Raw genomic sequence first — 17,877 nt, 5'->3', positions numbered from 1 at the left:
TCTGTACCCATTAAGTCTTTATTTTTTTAATAAATCTTTATTATTGTTCAGATTACTACAGATCTTCCTCTTTTTCCCCACATAGCTCCCCTCCACCTGGTTCCCACCCCACCCCATGCCCTTACCCCAGCCACTGTCCTCATCCATAGGTGTAATCTGTTTGTCCAATCTCTTCTTGCACCCCTCACACTCCCTTAACCCTGAGAATTGCCAGTTCACTCCCATTCTATGCCCCTGCTTTTATTATATTCACCAGTTTATTCTGTTCATCAGATTTTTTATTCACTTGATTTTTAGATTGACTTGTTGATAGATATGTATTTGTTGTTCATAATTGTTTACCTTTTTCTTCCTCTTCTTGAAGAATACTCTTCAGCATTTCATATAATCCTGGTTTGGTGGTGATGAACTCCTTTAGCTTTTTCTTGTCTGTGAAGCTCTTTATCTGACCTTCAATTCTGAATGATAGCTTTGCTGGGTAAAGTAATCTTGGTTGTAGGTTCTTGCTATTCATCACTTTGAATATTTCTTGCCACTCCCTTCTGGCCTGCATAGTTTCTATTAAGAAATCAGCTGACAGTCGTATGGGTACTCCCTTGTAGGTAACTGACTTTCTTTCTCTTGCTGCTTTTAAGATTCTCTCTTTGTCTTTTGCCCTTGGCATTTTAATTATGATGTGTGCTTGGTATGGTCCTCTTTGGATTCCTTTTGTTTGGGTTTCTCTGTGCTTCCTGGACTTGTAAGTCTATTTCTTTCACCAGGTAGGGGAAGTTTTCAGTCATTATTTCTTCAAATAGGTTTTCAATATCTTGCTCTCTCTCTTCTTCTGGCACCCCCATAATTCCGATATTGGTACGCTTGAAGCTGTCCCAGAGGTTCCTTACACTATCTTCATATTTTTGTATTCTTTTTTCATTTTGCTTTTCCAGTTGGGTGTTTTTTGCTTCCTCGTATTTCAAATCTTTGATTTGATTCTTGGGATCCTCTAGTCTACTGTTGAATTTCTGTATATTATTCTTTATTTCAGACAGTGTATGCTTAATTTCTGACTGGTCCTTTTCCATTTTTTTGGCATTCTCATTAAGGTCCTCTCAGGTCTCACTAAGTTCCTTGGAGGACTCACTAAGTTCCTCGAGGTTTCTAGAAGATTCTTGAGTAACCTTATAACCGTGGTTTTGAACTCTATATCCAGTAGTTTGCTTTCCTCCATTTCTTTCATTTGTGACATGTTTTTTGTCTCCACATTCTGGCTGCTTCCCTGTGTTGATAGGGTGGCTTTTTGTGGTAGGTGTCCTATAGGGCCCAATGGCTCAGCCTCCCCAATCACCTGAGGTGGACACTCAGTGCACCCCTTTGTGGGCTGGGTGCACAGTCTTGTTGTAGTTAAGCCTTGATTGCTCTTGGTATCACTGGGTGGAATTGACCTCCAGGCCAATTGGCTGTGAGGACCCGCTCTGTCTATAGTGGAAGAACTGCTGTGCTGGAGTACCCTTATGGGTCAGGACTTGCTTCAGTGGGGCTTTGGTGCTCACTGAGTCTGCCTCTTGAGTGTGTCATTTCTGGATGTGAGGAGTTGAAATCTGGTATCTGACCACTGGGTACACTGGCTCCTGGATCTCCAAAGAGGTGTAAAGTCAACCACTGCCTGAGGCCACCCAGTAGGAGCTACAGTGAGATCTGCAGATTTCTCCTCTTTGAGGTTCGGAAGTTTTGGAGCTCTCTGACCCAGCTGCAGTTTGTTAGGTTAGTCTGTGAAAGGACAGGCCATTCATATGCAAAAGCCACTGCACTATGCACAGCTTAGGTGGGATTTTAAACTGGGTGGGGCAGGGTCTCAGGGAATCACCAGGGCGGAGCAAACAGCGATGACTGCCAATCAGCCGTCTCCGGGTCCCCGCATCCCACACCCCCACGCAGTGACTGATTCCCTGTGAGCACCTCTGCAAGAAAGCCACCCTCGCTTTCCGACCTGATGCCAGACAGTCCAGTTTCTCCCATAGGGAGTCTGGGTTCCCAGAGTCTCCACGGAAACGAGTTCAGAGCAGTCGGGTGCTTGTATCTCCCTTCCAATTGAAAAAAACAGCACACCCAGTTGGCAGCCCATTTTGCACGCCTCTGTACCTCCACTCTTCCACGCCTCCGCACCTCCTACCCAGTCTCAGTGCACTTTTTTCTTTCCTTCTACTTGTAGAACTTCCACTCAGCTTTCCCATGGTTCTGGATGATAGCCATTTTGTCTTTTAGTTTTAATTTTGATGTGGTTGTGAGAGGCAGCACATACAGGTGTATACCTTATGCCGCATCTTGGTTCTCTCTCCCATTAAGTCTTATTTACAGGCTTAATAAAAGACTTACGTTTATAACTGTTGACTCTCCCCTTATGAGTTTATTTATTCAAATATCTCCTATGTATTGCCTTCCCCATTCCAAAGTTTTTAAATAACATTTGCATATAATATTTTCATAATAATATTAACACAAGAAGTTGATCCTGATTTCAAAAGAATTGGGAGGGAAGGATTTGTAGTTCAGGCTGTGGCAGATGCCAACACTATCCTGGGATCACTTCATGAGTGTGCTCATAGGTTTGTGACCATTCTAGTAATCTCATCTTTGTTATCTATTTCTTCCTGTGCCTCCCAGAATTCATTGACTTCACATACTCTCTTTCTTTAAAACTTGTATTTTTTCCTTAAATATCTACCTTTTGATCCGTATGCATATATTTTTTCCCTTAGTGTGCTTTCTGAGTTATATAGTCATGTGACTTTATTTTTGACTACCAACAAAGTTTAAAATTACTTCTTTTCTCTGCCCATTCCACTTTAGGGTGGGCCACTTTTACTGTGTCTACATTTCCTCACTTGCAACATGAAACTTATGGGTTGTGCTTTATATACGTTGTGGTGGTGAGTTTTATTGTACATGTAATACAGATTAAACAAGTTCATAATTTTATTTTAATGAAAGGTATGAAAGCAACCAATAAGTCAAAGTACTGATTATTGGTCATAATTTATGTATCATATTCCTTGCTTTCTTTTTTATTAAGCAGGCATAAAGTAGGGACCAAATCAGTTACTACTGATAGTGTAATGTCAATAAAGCTTTTGAGTTCTGATAACTCTATAGTAGTGGAAGAACAATGGCCGAGCTTAATAAGTGGTTCCAAGTCTAGATAACCCTAATTTGTTTAGCCTTAGGTAAGATATTTGACCATTCAAAGCTTGAATTTTACCTTGGATAAAGTTATCTTCATTTTATTTCTTCTTACTATTAGATCAAATTAGAGAAAAAGATCAAAGCTTGAATTTTACCTTGGATAAAGTTATCTTCATTTTATTTCTTCTTACTATTAGATCAAATTAGAGAAAAAGATCATGAAAGCACTTTAAATTGTTAAAACTCTGCCATAACAGCTACTGGGAAGAACTAAAAAGCTGGAAGTTTAAAATATTCAAACAAATTCTTCTTTCGTTTACTATTCAAACTCTTTGGCTTCTTAGGTCTTCCATATAGTAATTTCATGTTCCTTGAATTATAGTTATTCAGTTTACTGTGTATAAAACATTGTTAGATGTGTATGAATTTAGGTGCTCCTGAAAACGAAGGTCCTGTATTTCTTTGTCACTGAATAAATTCTATCCTGGGAGAATGCAGTAATTGTGGGGAGTCTTAGTAATGATCTCAGTATTTCTTTTAACTAATCCATTGGTTCTAAGTGTTTGTTCCCGTTCCATTTTAAATTCCTGGGGAACTTCAAGATACTGTTAAATACAAATTTCCCCAACCTAGGAGGTTTAAAATGATGTGGTCAGGAGAGGAGCACTTAATTTTATTCCTCATAAACTCCAGACAATTTTGATACATAGGCAAGTTTGAAAACCACTATTCTAGACTAATGAACTAACTCGTAAATGTATATGATTATATTGATTTAAGTAAAGTTGTAAGTTGGCTTAGGGAAAACAGCAGTCCTTGTTTGAAATCCTTAATAATTGCTTGTGGATTTCCTCTGATGTAGATAGAAAATTATTTTTATTGTAGTTACTAAGCTTCTAGAGAAATGGGCTTAATTACATTTGCTGACATACCATCCAGTTCTTTTGGACATAAATTTCCAGTTCCTTTTTCTTATATCATTAAGTGTATGAGTTTTTATAAGAGGAAGAAATGTATTTGCTTTCAAGCTGCTTTTGTGTCAGGTGCTGTTACAGATTCTGTGTGTGAAAGAAAGAAAATACTGAAGCATCAGATTACAGTTAGATATAGTACATTTAACTTATTATCTATAATTTATGGAGCTGCTCCAAATAAGGGAGCTTCAAGATAAATTGAGATGCTGGTATTGATTTAAAGTGTTTGACAGATGTTGACAGATTGGTTTCAGACATAGTTATACAGCTATGATGTAATTTTTAATCAGATACTCCTGTAAGTTTTAGAGGCTTTTACATGGAAAATCTCAAATTTGAATTCTAGCTTTTATTTCTACAGCATTAACTTTAGGCTCATATTTTTTCTAGTTGCAGACAGGTCTAGAAACAAATAGACTTATATTTGAAGATAAGGAAACTCCTTGTGCCCCCTGTGCAAGAAGAATTAAAAAAAAGAAGTCAAAACCACCAGAAAAGGTATGAAAGCAACCAGTAAGTCAGTGTACTGATTATTATTGTCATAATTTATGTGAAAACACTCATAAACCCTGTAATATTACAACCTTGGACGAGTAAATTAAATCTATTTCATTCTCAGTTTCTTTATTGGGAAGTTGGGATAAGTAATACCCACTTCTAAATTTTACTGATAGTTAGATAATATATATGAAAACATTTTAGAGCTACCAAACACTCCATAAATATTAGTTATTAATAATCAGTATTGCATTAATTACTCTTTGATCTTGAAATGTTTTGTACTAGTATACACAAACACAGCACTAGACTGTAATTGCTATTTTGTCAGGTTTCATTTTTTCTTTCCTAGACTAGGATGCATTATTAGGAACTTGAGACCATAATATAAATGAGGCAAGTAGTGGCCCAGCAGTAAGCTGGAGTTTCAGGTTACTCATATACTAGTATAGTTAGCTTTTACTATCATGTTAGTAAAACTGTTTTTCTTTCCTTTCCATTCAGAAAGGTTCTAGGAACTATTTTGCTGCTCAACCACATTATAGATTATGCTTGGGTGATATGCCATTTGTAGCTGGGAAGGTGAGTTGGTTGAACTCTAGATTTTTTTTTGTTTAACTTAGATCTTTGAATTAAATTTACCTGTTTGCCTGTATACCTAAAAATGATGGAAATATTTTCTGCTCTTTTGTGGGTCATAGTGATGTAAGGATGAGATGGAGGAAGGTTTTATGGGATTGGGGGAGTAGGGAGGAGACTAGGAGGACACTTTAAAACAGAGAAATTTTTTGTGGAAGGGAATTTACTAACAAAAGGAGAGACCCCAGTTTGTAGAAGGCGTGGTTGCAGAGAAGGGTCAAGGGAATAAGAAACAGTACGTTTGTAGCATTGAATTTTTAGTATCAACCCTGTTGATTTCTATTTAGATAAGGATATTTAAATAAATAAAAATCACATTCTGGTTATCTTCACTTCCATATCCTATCTAATAAAAGAGAAACATGGTAATTAGCAGACGACCGCTACCCTTCCCATATCAGGGCGATATGCAAATTAACTGCCAGCCAAGATGGCCGCCGGCAGCCAGACAGCTTAAAACTAACATGAGGCTTGCTTGCTGCAGTGACGGAGGAAACCAACGTTTCCCACCTGCCTTGCCGGCCTCTGAGCCTGCAGTTTAAGAAACATTGTAACAAATATAGAAGCTAAACAAAACCCCAGAAACCTGCTTTCAGCAAGCCAGGATCTCAGAGCTGGAGTTATACATTGTTTCGATTATAGAACCCAAACAAACCAGATAACTGCTTTCAGCAGCAGAGGCCTCAGAACTGGAGCCAGAGCTAAAGCTGGCCCAGAATTTAAAAAAAAGAAAAAAAGGAGCAGTTGGGAGCTTCAGTCACCCGCCAGCCTGAAAACAGCCCTCAGCCCCTCACCCAGATTGGCCAGGCACCCCAGTGGGGACCCCCACCCTGAAGGGTGTGTGACCAGCTGCAAACAGCCATCATCCCCTCATCCAGGCTGGCCAGGCACCCCAGTGGAGACCCCCACCCTGAAGGGTGTGTGACCAGCTGCAAACAGCCATCATCCCCTCACCCAGGCTGGCCAGGCACCCCAGTGGGGACCCCCACCCTGATCCAGGACACCCTTCAGGGCAAACCAGCCGGCCCCCACCCGTGCACCAGGCCTCTATTCTGTATAGTAAAAGGGTAATATGCCTCCCAGCACCGGGATCAGCGGAGCCGAGAGGCCTCCTGGCACTGGTATCAGCGTGACAGGGGGCAGCGCCCAAACCCCCTGATCGCCCTGCGGCTCTGTGTGTGACAGGGGGCGGGGCCACAACCTCCCTATCCGCCCTGCTCTGTTTGTGACAGGGGAAGGCGCCCCAACCTCCTGATCAGCCCTGCTCTGTGCCTGATATGGGGGAGCTCCTCAACCCCCTGATCGCCCTGCGGCTCTGTGTGTGACAGGGTGCGGCGCCCCTCCCCCCCCCACAGGCCCTGCTCTGTGTGTGACAGGGTAGAGCCATAACCTCCCCATCGGCCCTGCCCTGAGTGTGAGAGTGGCGGCGCCCCAACCCCCTGATCGGCCCTGCTCTGTGGGTGATAGAGGGCAGCGCCCCAACCCCCTGATCCGCCCTGCTCTGTGTATGACAGGGGGCGGTGCTCCAACTCTCCTATCGGCCCTACTCTGTGAGTGACGGGGGGGCTCCCCAAACCCCTGATGGGCCCTGCTCTGTGCGTGACAGGGGTTGGCGCCGCAACCTCCCCATCGACCCTGCCTTGAGTGTGACAGGGGGCGGTGCCCCAACCCCCCAATCGGCCCTACCCTGAGCGTGACTGAGGGTGGCATCGCAACCTCCCGATCGGGTGCATGACAGGAGGCGGCACCCCAACTCCCCAATCAGCCCTGCTCTGAGCCCGACCAGGGGCTGCACCTAGGGATTGGGCCTGCCCTCTGCCACCCGGGAGCAGGCCTAAGCCAGCATGTCGTTATCTCCCGAGGGGTCCCAGACTGCGAGAGGGCACAGGCCGGGCTGAGGGACCACCCCCCCCCCCCCCCAAGTGCACAAAGTTTTGTGCACCGGGCCTCTAGTTACTTATAAGACTCATTCTCCAAAAAGCACTTATACATGGCATTGAATCTTATTTTCCTTTAGTGCTTAAATATAGAGATGATAACTTTGTCAAATATCAGCAAGTACTGAGTAATTTCTACTAAGTGCTTAACACTGTTAGTTTATACCACTTTTGATGAACTGTTTGCGTCGATGGTGTGTGTGTGCGCGTGCGCGCGCGCACACACACACACACACAGCTAAATTGTGCGTTTATGAATTTGAGAGTATTTGGGAATAAAATTTTATTTGTCCTTTATTTAATTTTAAATTCTCCCCCCCTCCTCCTCCCACTCCCCCTCCCCAGCATTGAATTGTCAGTGAAAGCTTGGGAATTAATTGTTTCCAAGATTTTTCACTTGCCTTTTGTAGGAAGCACAGATTGCTTGGAAAAAAAGTATTGCATTGGCTCTATGCTATCCCCTACCCTAAAATTACCCTGTTGTTGGATTGCAGACCATCTTTTGACCTATGTTATATCCTTTATCTTTTATTCCTACCAGACTTCTTCTGTTTCACCATAGAATATTTGATATAGGTTGGAAATAGAGGTTCTCAAGGAATAGCCAGAATCACCCAGTATGCATTTGAAAAAGCAGCTTACAAAGCCAATCACAACCCTACTAAGTCAGAAGTTTCTGGGTGTGGGGTCTAGAAAGTCTTTATTTTTTAAAATATATTTTTATTGATTTCAGAGAGGAAGGGAGAGGCGACAGAGAGAGAGAAACATCAATGATGAGAGTGAATCATTGATTGGCTGCCTCCTGCATGCCCCCTAATAGGGATCGAGCCCACAACCTGGGCATGTGCCCTTGGTCAGAATCAAACCCAGGACCCTTCAGTCCACAGGCCAATGCTTTATCCACTGAGCCAAACCGGCCAGGGCTAGAAAATATTTTTAACTGTTCCCTGGTCCCACTCTAATGTTCAGTGTAATTAGGAAAGCACTGACACACCTTCCTGTTCAATTTTTTTGTGTAAACATTCAGAACAATGATTGTATGTTCTGTTAAAATATATCTACTGGTGAAGACATCATTTTACCTCAGACATCCCATCATATTTCTAGACTGCTTCATTTGAAAGTGCCTAAGTGAGTTGAAATCTGTCACTGTATAAATTCTACTCATTGGTCTTTTTTTACTCATAGGGATTCACATGGAACATATGAGTAAACGCGTGACTATTGTAAAATTTAAAAAATTTTGAAGATAGCTTCATCTTCTTATCCTCTTCTAGGCTATAAATAAAGACCATTTTCTTCACTTATTCATAAGATGTGCTTTACGAGTTTCTTTACTGTCTCATCACTCTTTTTGCTTCTAAGTTGAATATAACCTTCTAAATGGGTTGTTACTAGCAAAGAATAGAGTCTTTGACATATTCTGGATAATCTCTTAACTCAGCCTAGTATCACATTAATTTTATGGGATAAGCTGAACTATCTCTTTCATTCAGTGCTTTTTGAGTCAACTAAAATTACAGATCTTTTGTTGCTGCTGTTGTTGTTGTTGTTAATCTTCACCTGAGGATATATTTTCCATTTATTTTCGACAGAGTGGAAGGGAGTGGGAGAGACAGAGAGAAACATTAATGTTAGAGAGAGACTTAAATTGGTTGCCTCCTGCATATGCCCCAACCAAGGTTGGGCAACTGAGGTACGTGCCCTTGACAGGAATCGAATCTACGACCTTTTAGTCCATGGGCCAATGCTCTAACCACTGTGCAAACCAACTAGGACAATTACAGGTCTTTTACTGAATCTTTGCATCACCCTCTGTAGATTCTGTACTTGTGGAATTGATTTTTTTAATACAGACTTTTAATCTAATGAAGCTCTATAAGAATGGATTCACCTACTCTCACATTAGATTAGAATCAAGTTCAGTCTTCCATTATATTTCTATTTCCAAATTTAATTGCCTATCTTTGATAATTCTCACTGATGTCATTTATACAAAGATTGAACAAGACAGGTTCAAAGACAACTTTTCAACCTGAGCTTCCCTTTTGAAGTTATTTATATTATTCAGACAACTGTGTCACCTAGCTGAGTGTTTCTCAAACTATCTATTGTGTAGGACCAGTATTTATTTGTAATTACACATTGTCATAGACCAATACTTTTGTAAAATGCAACAAAAGTGAATTACTAGAGCGCTAACCGGTTTGGCTCAGTGGATAGAGGTCGGCTTGCGGGCTCAGGGGTCCCAGGTTCAATTCCGGTCGGGGGCATATACCTTGGTTGCGGACACATCCCCAGTGGGGAGTGTGCAGGAGGCAGCTGATAGATGTTTCTAACTTTCTATCCCTCTCCCTCCCTCTCTGTAAAAAATCAATAAATTATATATTTTTTTAAAAAGTGAATTACTAGAAAAATAATTTAAAAAGACAAAATACAAGTCCCTATATTTTTATTAGATTCAACAGACACAAAATTACATTAATAAATAACAATTGGAAAAAAAAAAACAGGAAAAAGATTTTCAAAAACTACTGCTTATTGAGCGTGTATATATAAGCAGTTAGTATAATGAATACATATTGCAGGTTATGAGCAATGTAGTGATTCAACACATTTTTCAGTTTAAATAAATACCACATATATCAATGTTTAAAGTTGTTAATGAGACATGAATTTGGATCTTGATAATCAAGGTTGTAATGATGATAGTGTAACTTGAAAGAGTAGTATGTATATCTACATCATTTAATTGTAGTTGAATTAAAATTATCTTGATAAACATGGATTAACTTTTATTTTGAAATGATTGTAGATTCATAGGACATTGAAAAAATAATACAAAAAGGTCTCTTTACCTCATTTGTAACATAGTATGTAACTAAAGTACAGTATCAAAACCAGGAGATTGCCATCAGTACAAACACAGACCTTCAGATTTCTGTAGTTTTACATATACTCCTGTGTGTGCTTTATGCATATACTCAGGCACAGGTCAGTGCAGTTTTATCATGTAGATTTGTGTAACCACCACCATAACCATATCTACAGTTTTGTCATTTCAAAAATGTTATGTAATCGAAGCATACAGTTATACCTTTTTTGAGATTGAATGAAAACTTTTTTACTTGAGATCCCTTGAGATCCATCAAATTATTTTGTGTCCATATAAGTACTATTTCGTGGTGTGGATATACCAGTTTGTTTAACCATTCATTCACCCAGTGAAGGATATTTGGGTTGTTTCCAATTTTTGGCATTTACAATTAAAGCCAGTATGAACGTTTACGTACAGAGTTTTGTGTGGACATGTGTTTTACATTCCCAGTAGTAGTGTATGAAAGATGCAGGTTTTCCACATTCTCACCAGCATTTAGTATTGTCACTTTTTATTGCAGCTGTTCTGATTAGTATTTTGTGATCCCTCACTGTGATGTTAATTTGTATTACCCTAATGATTAATGATGTTTGAATTTCCATGTGCTTATTTGACATCTATATGTTCTCTAGCAAATTGTATGTTTATATCTTTAGCTCTTTTTAATTTAATTTTCCTTATCACTATTAGGTTTTGAGAGTTCTATATGTATATGTATTTTAGAGACAAGGCATTTTTAAGATATGTGGTTCGCAAGTACATTCTCCCAGCCTGCAGCTTCTCTTTTCATCCTCTTAACAGATTGTTTCACAGAGGAGAAGCTTTTCATTATGACAGTGTAGTTAATTGATTTATTTGCTTTTATGGATTATGCTTTTGGTGTTATATCTAAGAACTCTGCCTTAGACCTATGTTATATAGATTTTCACCTATTTTCTGTTTTATATTTAAATCCATGAGCCACTTAAAATAATTTTTATATACAGTATGAGGCTATTAGGTCAAGATTCATTTTTTATTCTGTTTGGTATATGTGTTTGCTTCTTTGCCAATACACACACTGCCTTGATTACTGTTGCTTTTTATAGTAAGTCTTAACATCAGGGAAAGTGATCCCTCCTTCTTTATTCTTCTCTTTTCAAAATTGTATAACTTTTCTAGCTCCTTTGCCTCTCCATATGAATTTTAAAATAAACTTGACTCTAAAAGGAAAAAACCTTACTGGATTATGATAGGAATTATAAGTGTAGACCAGTTTGAAGAGAATTGACATCCTTGTTGAGTGTTCCAGCCCATGAATACAGTATATCTCTAATTTATTTAGATCTTTGATTTTTTTTATCAGTGTTTTATGGTTGTCAGCATATTAATTTCATGTTTTATTAGATTTATACTCAATTTTTTTGAGTGATTGTAAATTGTAGTTAGTTTGCATTTCAGTTTCTATATGATCATTGCTAGTATATTTAATTTTTGTATGTTGGTTTTACATTCTGTTACCTTGCTGAATTCACTTATTAGTCCTAGGAATTATTTTTTGGATTATATAAGATTTGCCGTGTAGAGAATCATGTCATCTATAAATAGGACAGTTTTAATTTTTCCTTTTTAATTGGTATACCTTTTATTTCCTTCTCTTGTCTTACTGCACTGGCTAGGATTTCCAGTATTATGTTGAGTAAGAGTGATGAGAATGGACATCTTCGCCTTTTTTTCTGATTCTAAGGGGAAAACATTCAGTTTTTCACCAATAACTATGATATTAGGTATAGGTTCTTTGTTAGTGCTCTTTATCAACTTGAGGAAATTTCCCCTTGTTCCACCTTTACTTACTGAGTATTAATTAGTACCCTGAGTGGGTGTTGGATTTTTTCAAATGCTCTTCTTTATCAAATGATATGATCACATAATTTTTATGTTTTACCCTATTGAGATGTTGGATTGCATTGATTGATTGTTGAATATTGAATTAGTCTTGCATTCCTGAAATAAACCCCACTTGGATGCAGTGTATACTTCTTTGTACAAATTGCTGAAATCAGTTTACTCCCTAACAGTAGAAACCAGGATAAAAAGAACATCTGTTTAGCTTATCACAGTGATCTCCAAACCTGACTGATCAAAATCAACCTGGCAGGCTTAAAAAGAAACATTTCTAACCCCTGACCCCACCGTGATTGAGTTTGATGTGCTGCCTAGGAATCTGCATTTTAAATAAGCTTGTCTGGATGATTCCTTCGGAGCGAAGTTAGCTCAGCCATCTATGTGTGAGTTGAAATAGCATGTTGAGGTTACTGTTTAGTATTCAAAACAAAACCAAAAGTTTTGAGAAGGCTACGAGGTTTTTCTTGTTGATTATGTGACAAATACGGCCTTACTGCTTTCTATTATTCGAGGACAAAGAAATAAATACAGTAATCCTTATGACCTAGAAGCACATACACTGTTTAATAGGGGAAATAGACATGCAAACACGATTACAATCTTTTGTGATAAATATTGTGATAGAGATAAAGGCCATAAGTGATCTAAATTTGGACAAATTAATTATCTGGATATTTTATGGAAATGTTTAAAAATTATATATTTGAACTGGGTTTTAAAGAATAGCATAGAAATTGTCACACACAAAAATATGGCATGTGCAAATAGTTTGTTCAAATAATGAAGAGAAATTAGGAGATGGGACATGAGGCCAAGGAGTATAAATTGCAGATCAGTTTTTATAAAGCCTTATTTTCTAGGTTCAGGAGTTTGGAACCAGTGGGCTTAACACCAGAGGATTTCAAATAGAACAACCTGTTCAGAATACTATTTTAGAGTAGCTGATAGTATTGTGCAGTTAGAGACTGTAGAGGCTAGGAGCAAAGATACCAGTTAGGATGCTCATCCAATGAGGTGGGTGCATAAACCAACTGAATTGACAATAGGATGGAGAATAAAAGGGGGATTGGAGATTTTTCAATTGTTAAATCCTTGGTAGTTGGTAATTGATTTAACTAGACTAGGAGACATGGGCTTTTTGGGGAGGTAGGGGGAGTTCTTTTTTTTTAACCCAGGATAGGGAGTGAAAAAAAAAAAAATTCAAGGATGAGGCTTCTAATTATTTCTCATTTTTCTTCAGTCTACGAGTCCCAGTCATGCTGTTGTAGCCAATGTCCAGCATGTCTTGCATCTAATGAAGCAACACAGTAAAGCCTTGTGTAATGATCGAGTAGTCAGCAGTGTTCCTTTGGCAAAGCAAGCATCTTCACGAAGTGGTAAAAGTAAGAAGTTGTCAGTAAGGCCGTCCTCCTCTAGCAGCAGCATTAATGAAGAGTTGTCAGAAGTCTTACAGACTTTACAAGATGAATTTGGGCAAATGAGCTTGTGAGTTTTAATTTTGCTTTTTTTTTTTTTAATTACATTTAATTGTAAAATCTTGTTTTAACTTCTTGGTGACTTTACTAGTCAGATATTTTGTTTGTTCCACAAATATTTGTTCAACACAATTCTTGCACCAACCACTGAGCAAGTTACTAGGATAATAATAAACATAACAATTACTATCACTGGTAATTTGGAAATTTGTTGCCCTATTAAAAAAAATTGAGACTTTTTTAAATGCATGAGCAATGGTCTCATGGTGAGTGAGATGCATGACCTAATCATGATAACACAGGAAACTTAACCAAACCTTACTTTTGTTTTTATATAGTGATCATCAGCAACTTGCAAAACTTATCCAAGAATCACCAACTATTGAACTGAAAGAAAATTTAGAGTGTGAACTGGAAGCATTAGTGACAAGGATGGAGGCAAAAGCCAATCAAATAACTAAAGTTCGTAAATATCAAGCCCAGGTAACTCAGGCTTCCCGTACTCATTTCTAATGATTAAAAAACAAAACAGTACCAAAAAAAAAACCTTTTTTTTTTTTTTCAAGTATATGAATTTATGACATTGTAAGTGTATTTTAGATAGGGAGCTACAGAAAGTCTTTCTGTACTGTAGACACTTGTTAATTTGGTTTATTATTAAGAATTGGTGTTAAGTGGGCTAGGGAAAAAGACACTGTCTTTTAGTCTCTTAGAATCTTTGAAATACTGATGTTTCATATTCTGATCTTTATATGAACAAACTTAATTTCTGTGATGAATATAAATGGCTCTGAGTTTACCCAAATCATTTTAAAAGCACCTAGAACTTTTCATTAATAATCTTTAGTTATATGGTTACTAATTATATTAAATTAATAAAACCATTTAGTACCTATTAAGTGCAGTGGGAAGTCACACGCCAAGGTTCTCATCTAGATGTACTTCTATCAGGGTCCTCAGTGACTACAATTGGGGAGAATGAGACAGATTGGAGGTGTGTTTTAGAAGTAGAAATATCAGGGCTACTTGCTGCTGGCTCTCATGTGGACTGAAATGTAGAAAACTGAGAGCGGAATATGGTTGGCTGACATTAATTGGTAGCTATGTAACAGGCACAATGCAGGTGCTATGCATATGTCATCTAAAACCTGAGGTTTTAAGCACTTTGTCTAAAGATTGTTTTCCAAAAAATAAATATGATTCTTGTAGGAGTAATAATAATATGATTTGTTTCTTGTACATTAGACTTGACTTTGTTCTTTCTAATAGAACATTGACATGCCAGCAGCAATTCATTTTAGCCAGCAGCTAAAGTAAAAATAAAGCCCCCTATTTTTTTAAATTTATTTTTATTATTGACAATATTACAGATGTTCCCCATTTCTCCCCTTTCCATTTACTCCCACCCTCCTGCCCCATCCCAAGCCTTCCCCACACAAGTGTCTGTGCCCATGGGCTATGCACATCTATCTATTCTATATAATAATCCTATAGAATAAAGCTGTAATATGCAAATTGACTGTCACACCCTCACACAAGATGGCCGCCCCCATGTGGTCACAAGAAGGCCACCACAAGATGGCCGGCAGGGGAGGGCAGTTGGGGGCGACCAGGCCTGCAGGGGAAGGAGGGCAGTTAGGGGCAACCAGGCCTGCAGGGGAGGGCAGTTGGGACGACCCAGCCAGCAGGGAGCAGTTAGGCGTCAATCCGCTAGCAGGGAAGTGGTCAGGGGGTGATCAGGCAGGCAGGCAGGCAGGCGAGCGATTGGGAGCCAGCAGTCCTGGATTATGAGAGGGATGTCCAACTGCTGGTTTAGGCCCAATCCCACAGGCAGTCAGACATCCCCTGAGGGGTCCCAGATTGGAGAGGGTGCAGGCTGGGTTGAGGGACACACACACACACACACACACACACACACACAGTGCACGAATTCCATGCACTGGGCCTCTAGTGTATATCCTATCTAATAATAGACAAATATGGTAATTGACTGTACCTTCGCTACGTCTCATTGGCTAATCAGTGAGCTATGCAAATTAACTGAACAAAGATGGCGGCTAATTTGCATACTGCAGGCAGATCCCGCTGCGCTGCCCCGCCTGGGGCTGGCGGCAGCGCGATCCCCAGCCGCTGGCCGCCCCAGCGCGAGATCCTAGCCTGCCGTGTGCAGGGTGGGGCGGGCGGCAGCGTGATCTTGAGCCGCCACCTGCCCCAGCGCGGGATCCGGGCCTGCCATCTGCGACGGGGGAGACAGGGCAGACACCGCGGGATTGGGTGTGCCATCTGCCACCAGGGGAGCGGTCCTAAGCCAGCAGGTGGTTATCTCCCGAAGGGTCCCAGACTGAGAGAGGGCACAGGTTGGGCTGAGGGACCACCCCCCCCCCCCCCACCAGTGCACAAGTTTTTTTGCATGGGGTTTCTAGTATATATATAAGATTAATATGCTAAGTGTCCCTATGCCCATCTGACCAGTCACTATGACGCACACTGACCACCAGGGGGCAGATGCTCAACGCAGGAGCTGCCATGACATCACACTGGCCATTTATGGCAGCACAGACCTGGCACCAACAAAGCAACACTCAGCTTCCCCCAAGTGGGATACAGGCCCCGCCGCCACCCCAAAGCAACACCTCATCAAATCACAGCTGATGCTGCTGAAACCCCATGGCCAGTCCGAAAAAGTGGCTGTAGGCACTGGATAATGACATCACGTAGCAGCACCCAGATTCTTCTCCCTAGCAACTAGCCTCCTTGCAGTTTCTTCAGCCCAGGAACATGACTTACTTTATATAGAGCCAGGTGGCAACATTTTACACTCTAACCAAATATCTGTTTTCCCATGCCTCATCTCATTTGATCCTCACAGAAGTCCTGGAGGAGGTAGATAGGCGACTAAGTAGAATCCTATTTTCTTTCCATTAGCCAGAAAATGGTGATTTAGAAAGTTTAGAAACTTGACCCGACTGAAAAGAAGTAAGAAATGGTGGACCTTGAAAATGACTTCATGTTTTCTCATTGCGTAGAATATAGTCAAACACTACTGCAGTTCAATATTTTACCTTTCTTCTCCCTGTGTGATCTACAATAATAATCTGCTTCATGTTGATAGTTACTGCTGTGTTGCAGACAATTACCTGAAAGAGAAGTTGGGGTACTTCACTGGGCTGGAAAAAGTTTAGCTAAATCAGAAAGCATGTCTAATTAAGCAAATTTACTCTATATCTATAAAAGGCTAAGTTGACTTACACATGTGCGATACATATAAAGCTCTCGCTGGCGCCAGTTGCACGTGTGTTTCTGTCATTGTTGATCGTGAATTTGTTTGACACTTCTATTAGAAAGAAAGGGTGAGTGGCGATACTAAAATATTCTAATTAATTTCCTTTCAATGTGCACGAATTCGTGTACCAGGTCACTAGTATGCATATAAATTCTATGTTTAATCTCTTCTAGTCTCCCGTACCCCTGCCCTCTGAGATCTGTTAGCCTACTTCATGCATCCCTGCCTCTGTACCTGTTTTTTCAGTTTATTTTGTCCACTAGATTCCACATATAAATGAGATCATCTAATATTGTCTTTCTCTAACTGCCTTATTTCATTTAGCATAGTAATCTCCAGGTCCATTCATACTGTCTCAAAGGGTAAGAGCTCCTTATTTTTTACAACTGAATAGTATTCCATTGTGTAAACGTACCACGTCTTTTTTATCTACTCATCTGATGCTATTTCCAGTTCTTAGCTATTGTAAAAAACACTGCTATGAACATAGAGATGCATATATTCTTTCTGATTGGTGTTTTGGGATTCTTAGAATATATTCCCAGAAGTGGGAACATTGGGTCAAGTTGCAGTTCCATTTTTTACTTTTTTAGGAAACTCCATACTATTTTCCACAGTGGCTGCACCAATCTACGTTCCCACCAGCAGTGTACCGGGTTTCCTTTTCTCCACATCCTTACCAACACTTGTTGTTTGTTGATTTATTGATGGTAGCCATTCTAACAGGTGTGAGGTGATACCTCATTGTCATTTTAATTTGTATCTCTCAGATGATTAGTGATGTTGAGCATTTTTTCATATGTCTATTGGCCATCTATATGTCCTCTTTAGAGAGTCCTCTATTAAGATCCTTTGCCCATTTTTTTTTTTTTAAATTGGGTTGTCTTTTGTTGAGTTGCATGAGTTCTTTATATATTTTGGTAATTAACCCTTATCAGATGTATATTGGTGAATATGTTCTCCCATACAGTAGGATCCCTTTTCATTTGCTGTACAGAAGCTTTTTAGTTTGATGTAGTCCTATTTGCTTTGTTTTCTTTTTCTTTCTTTCTCTTGCCCTAAGAGATGTTTCAGTGGAAATTATACTACATGAGATTTTGCTGCCTATGTTTTCTTTTAGATTTTTATGGTTTAGCAACTTACATTT

At 39.6% G+C, this 17,877-nt stretch overlaps 1 protein-coding gene across 5 annotated transcripts in view; it reads left to right on the top strand.

Annotated features, from left to right (window-relative positions):
* Positions 1–17,877, top strand: part of CEP57 (centrosomal protein 57) — a 58,138-nt gene that overhangs the window by 36,291 nt on the left and 3,970 nt on the right. For 3 of the 5 annotated variants that reach the window (XM_059708099.1, XM_059708098.1, XM_059708096.1), the window contains 4 exons: positions 4,527–4,634; positions 5,139–5,216; positions 13,213–13,457; positions 13,786–13,930. In XM_059708099.1, coding sequence (XP_059564082.1) covers positions 4,527–4,634; positions 5,139–5,216; positions 13,213–13,457; positions 13,786–13,930 — 576 coding nt within the window. The remainder of the gene's footprint in view (positions 1–4,526; positions 4,635–5,138; positions 5,217–13,212; positions 13,458–13,785; positions 13,931–17,877) is intronic. The other 2 variants (XM_059708097.1, XM_059708100.1) reach the window with 2 other exon arrangements.

Source organism: Myotis daubentonii, chromosome 9 (genome assembly GCF_963259705.1).
Source record: "Myotis daubentonii chromosome 9, mMyoDau2.1, whole genome shotgun sequence".
Classification (NCBI taxonomy): Eukaryota; Metazoa; Chordata; class Mammalia; order Chiroptera; family Vespertilionidae; genus Myotis; species Myotis daubentonii.
This window is presented reverse-complemented; position numbering and strand designations above follow the sequence as displayed.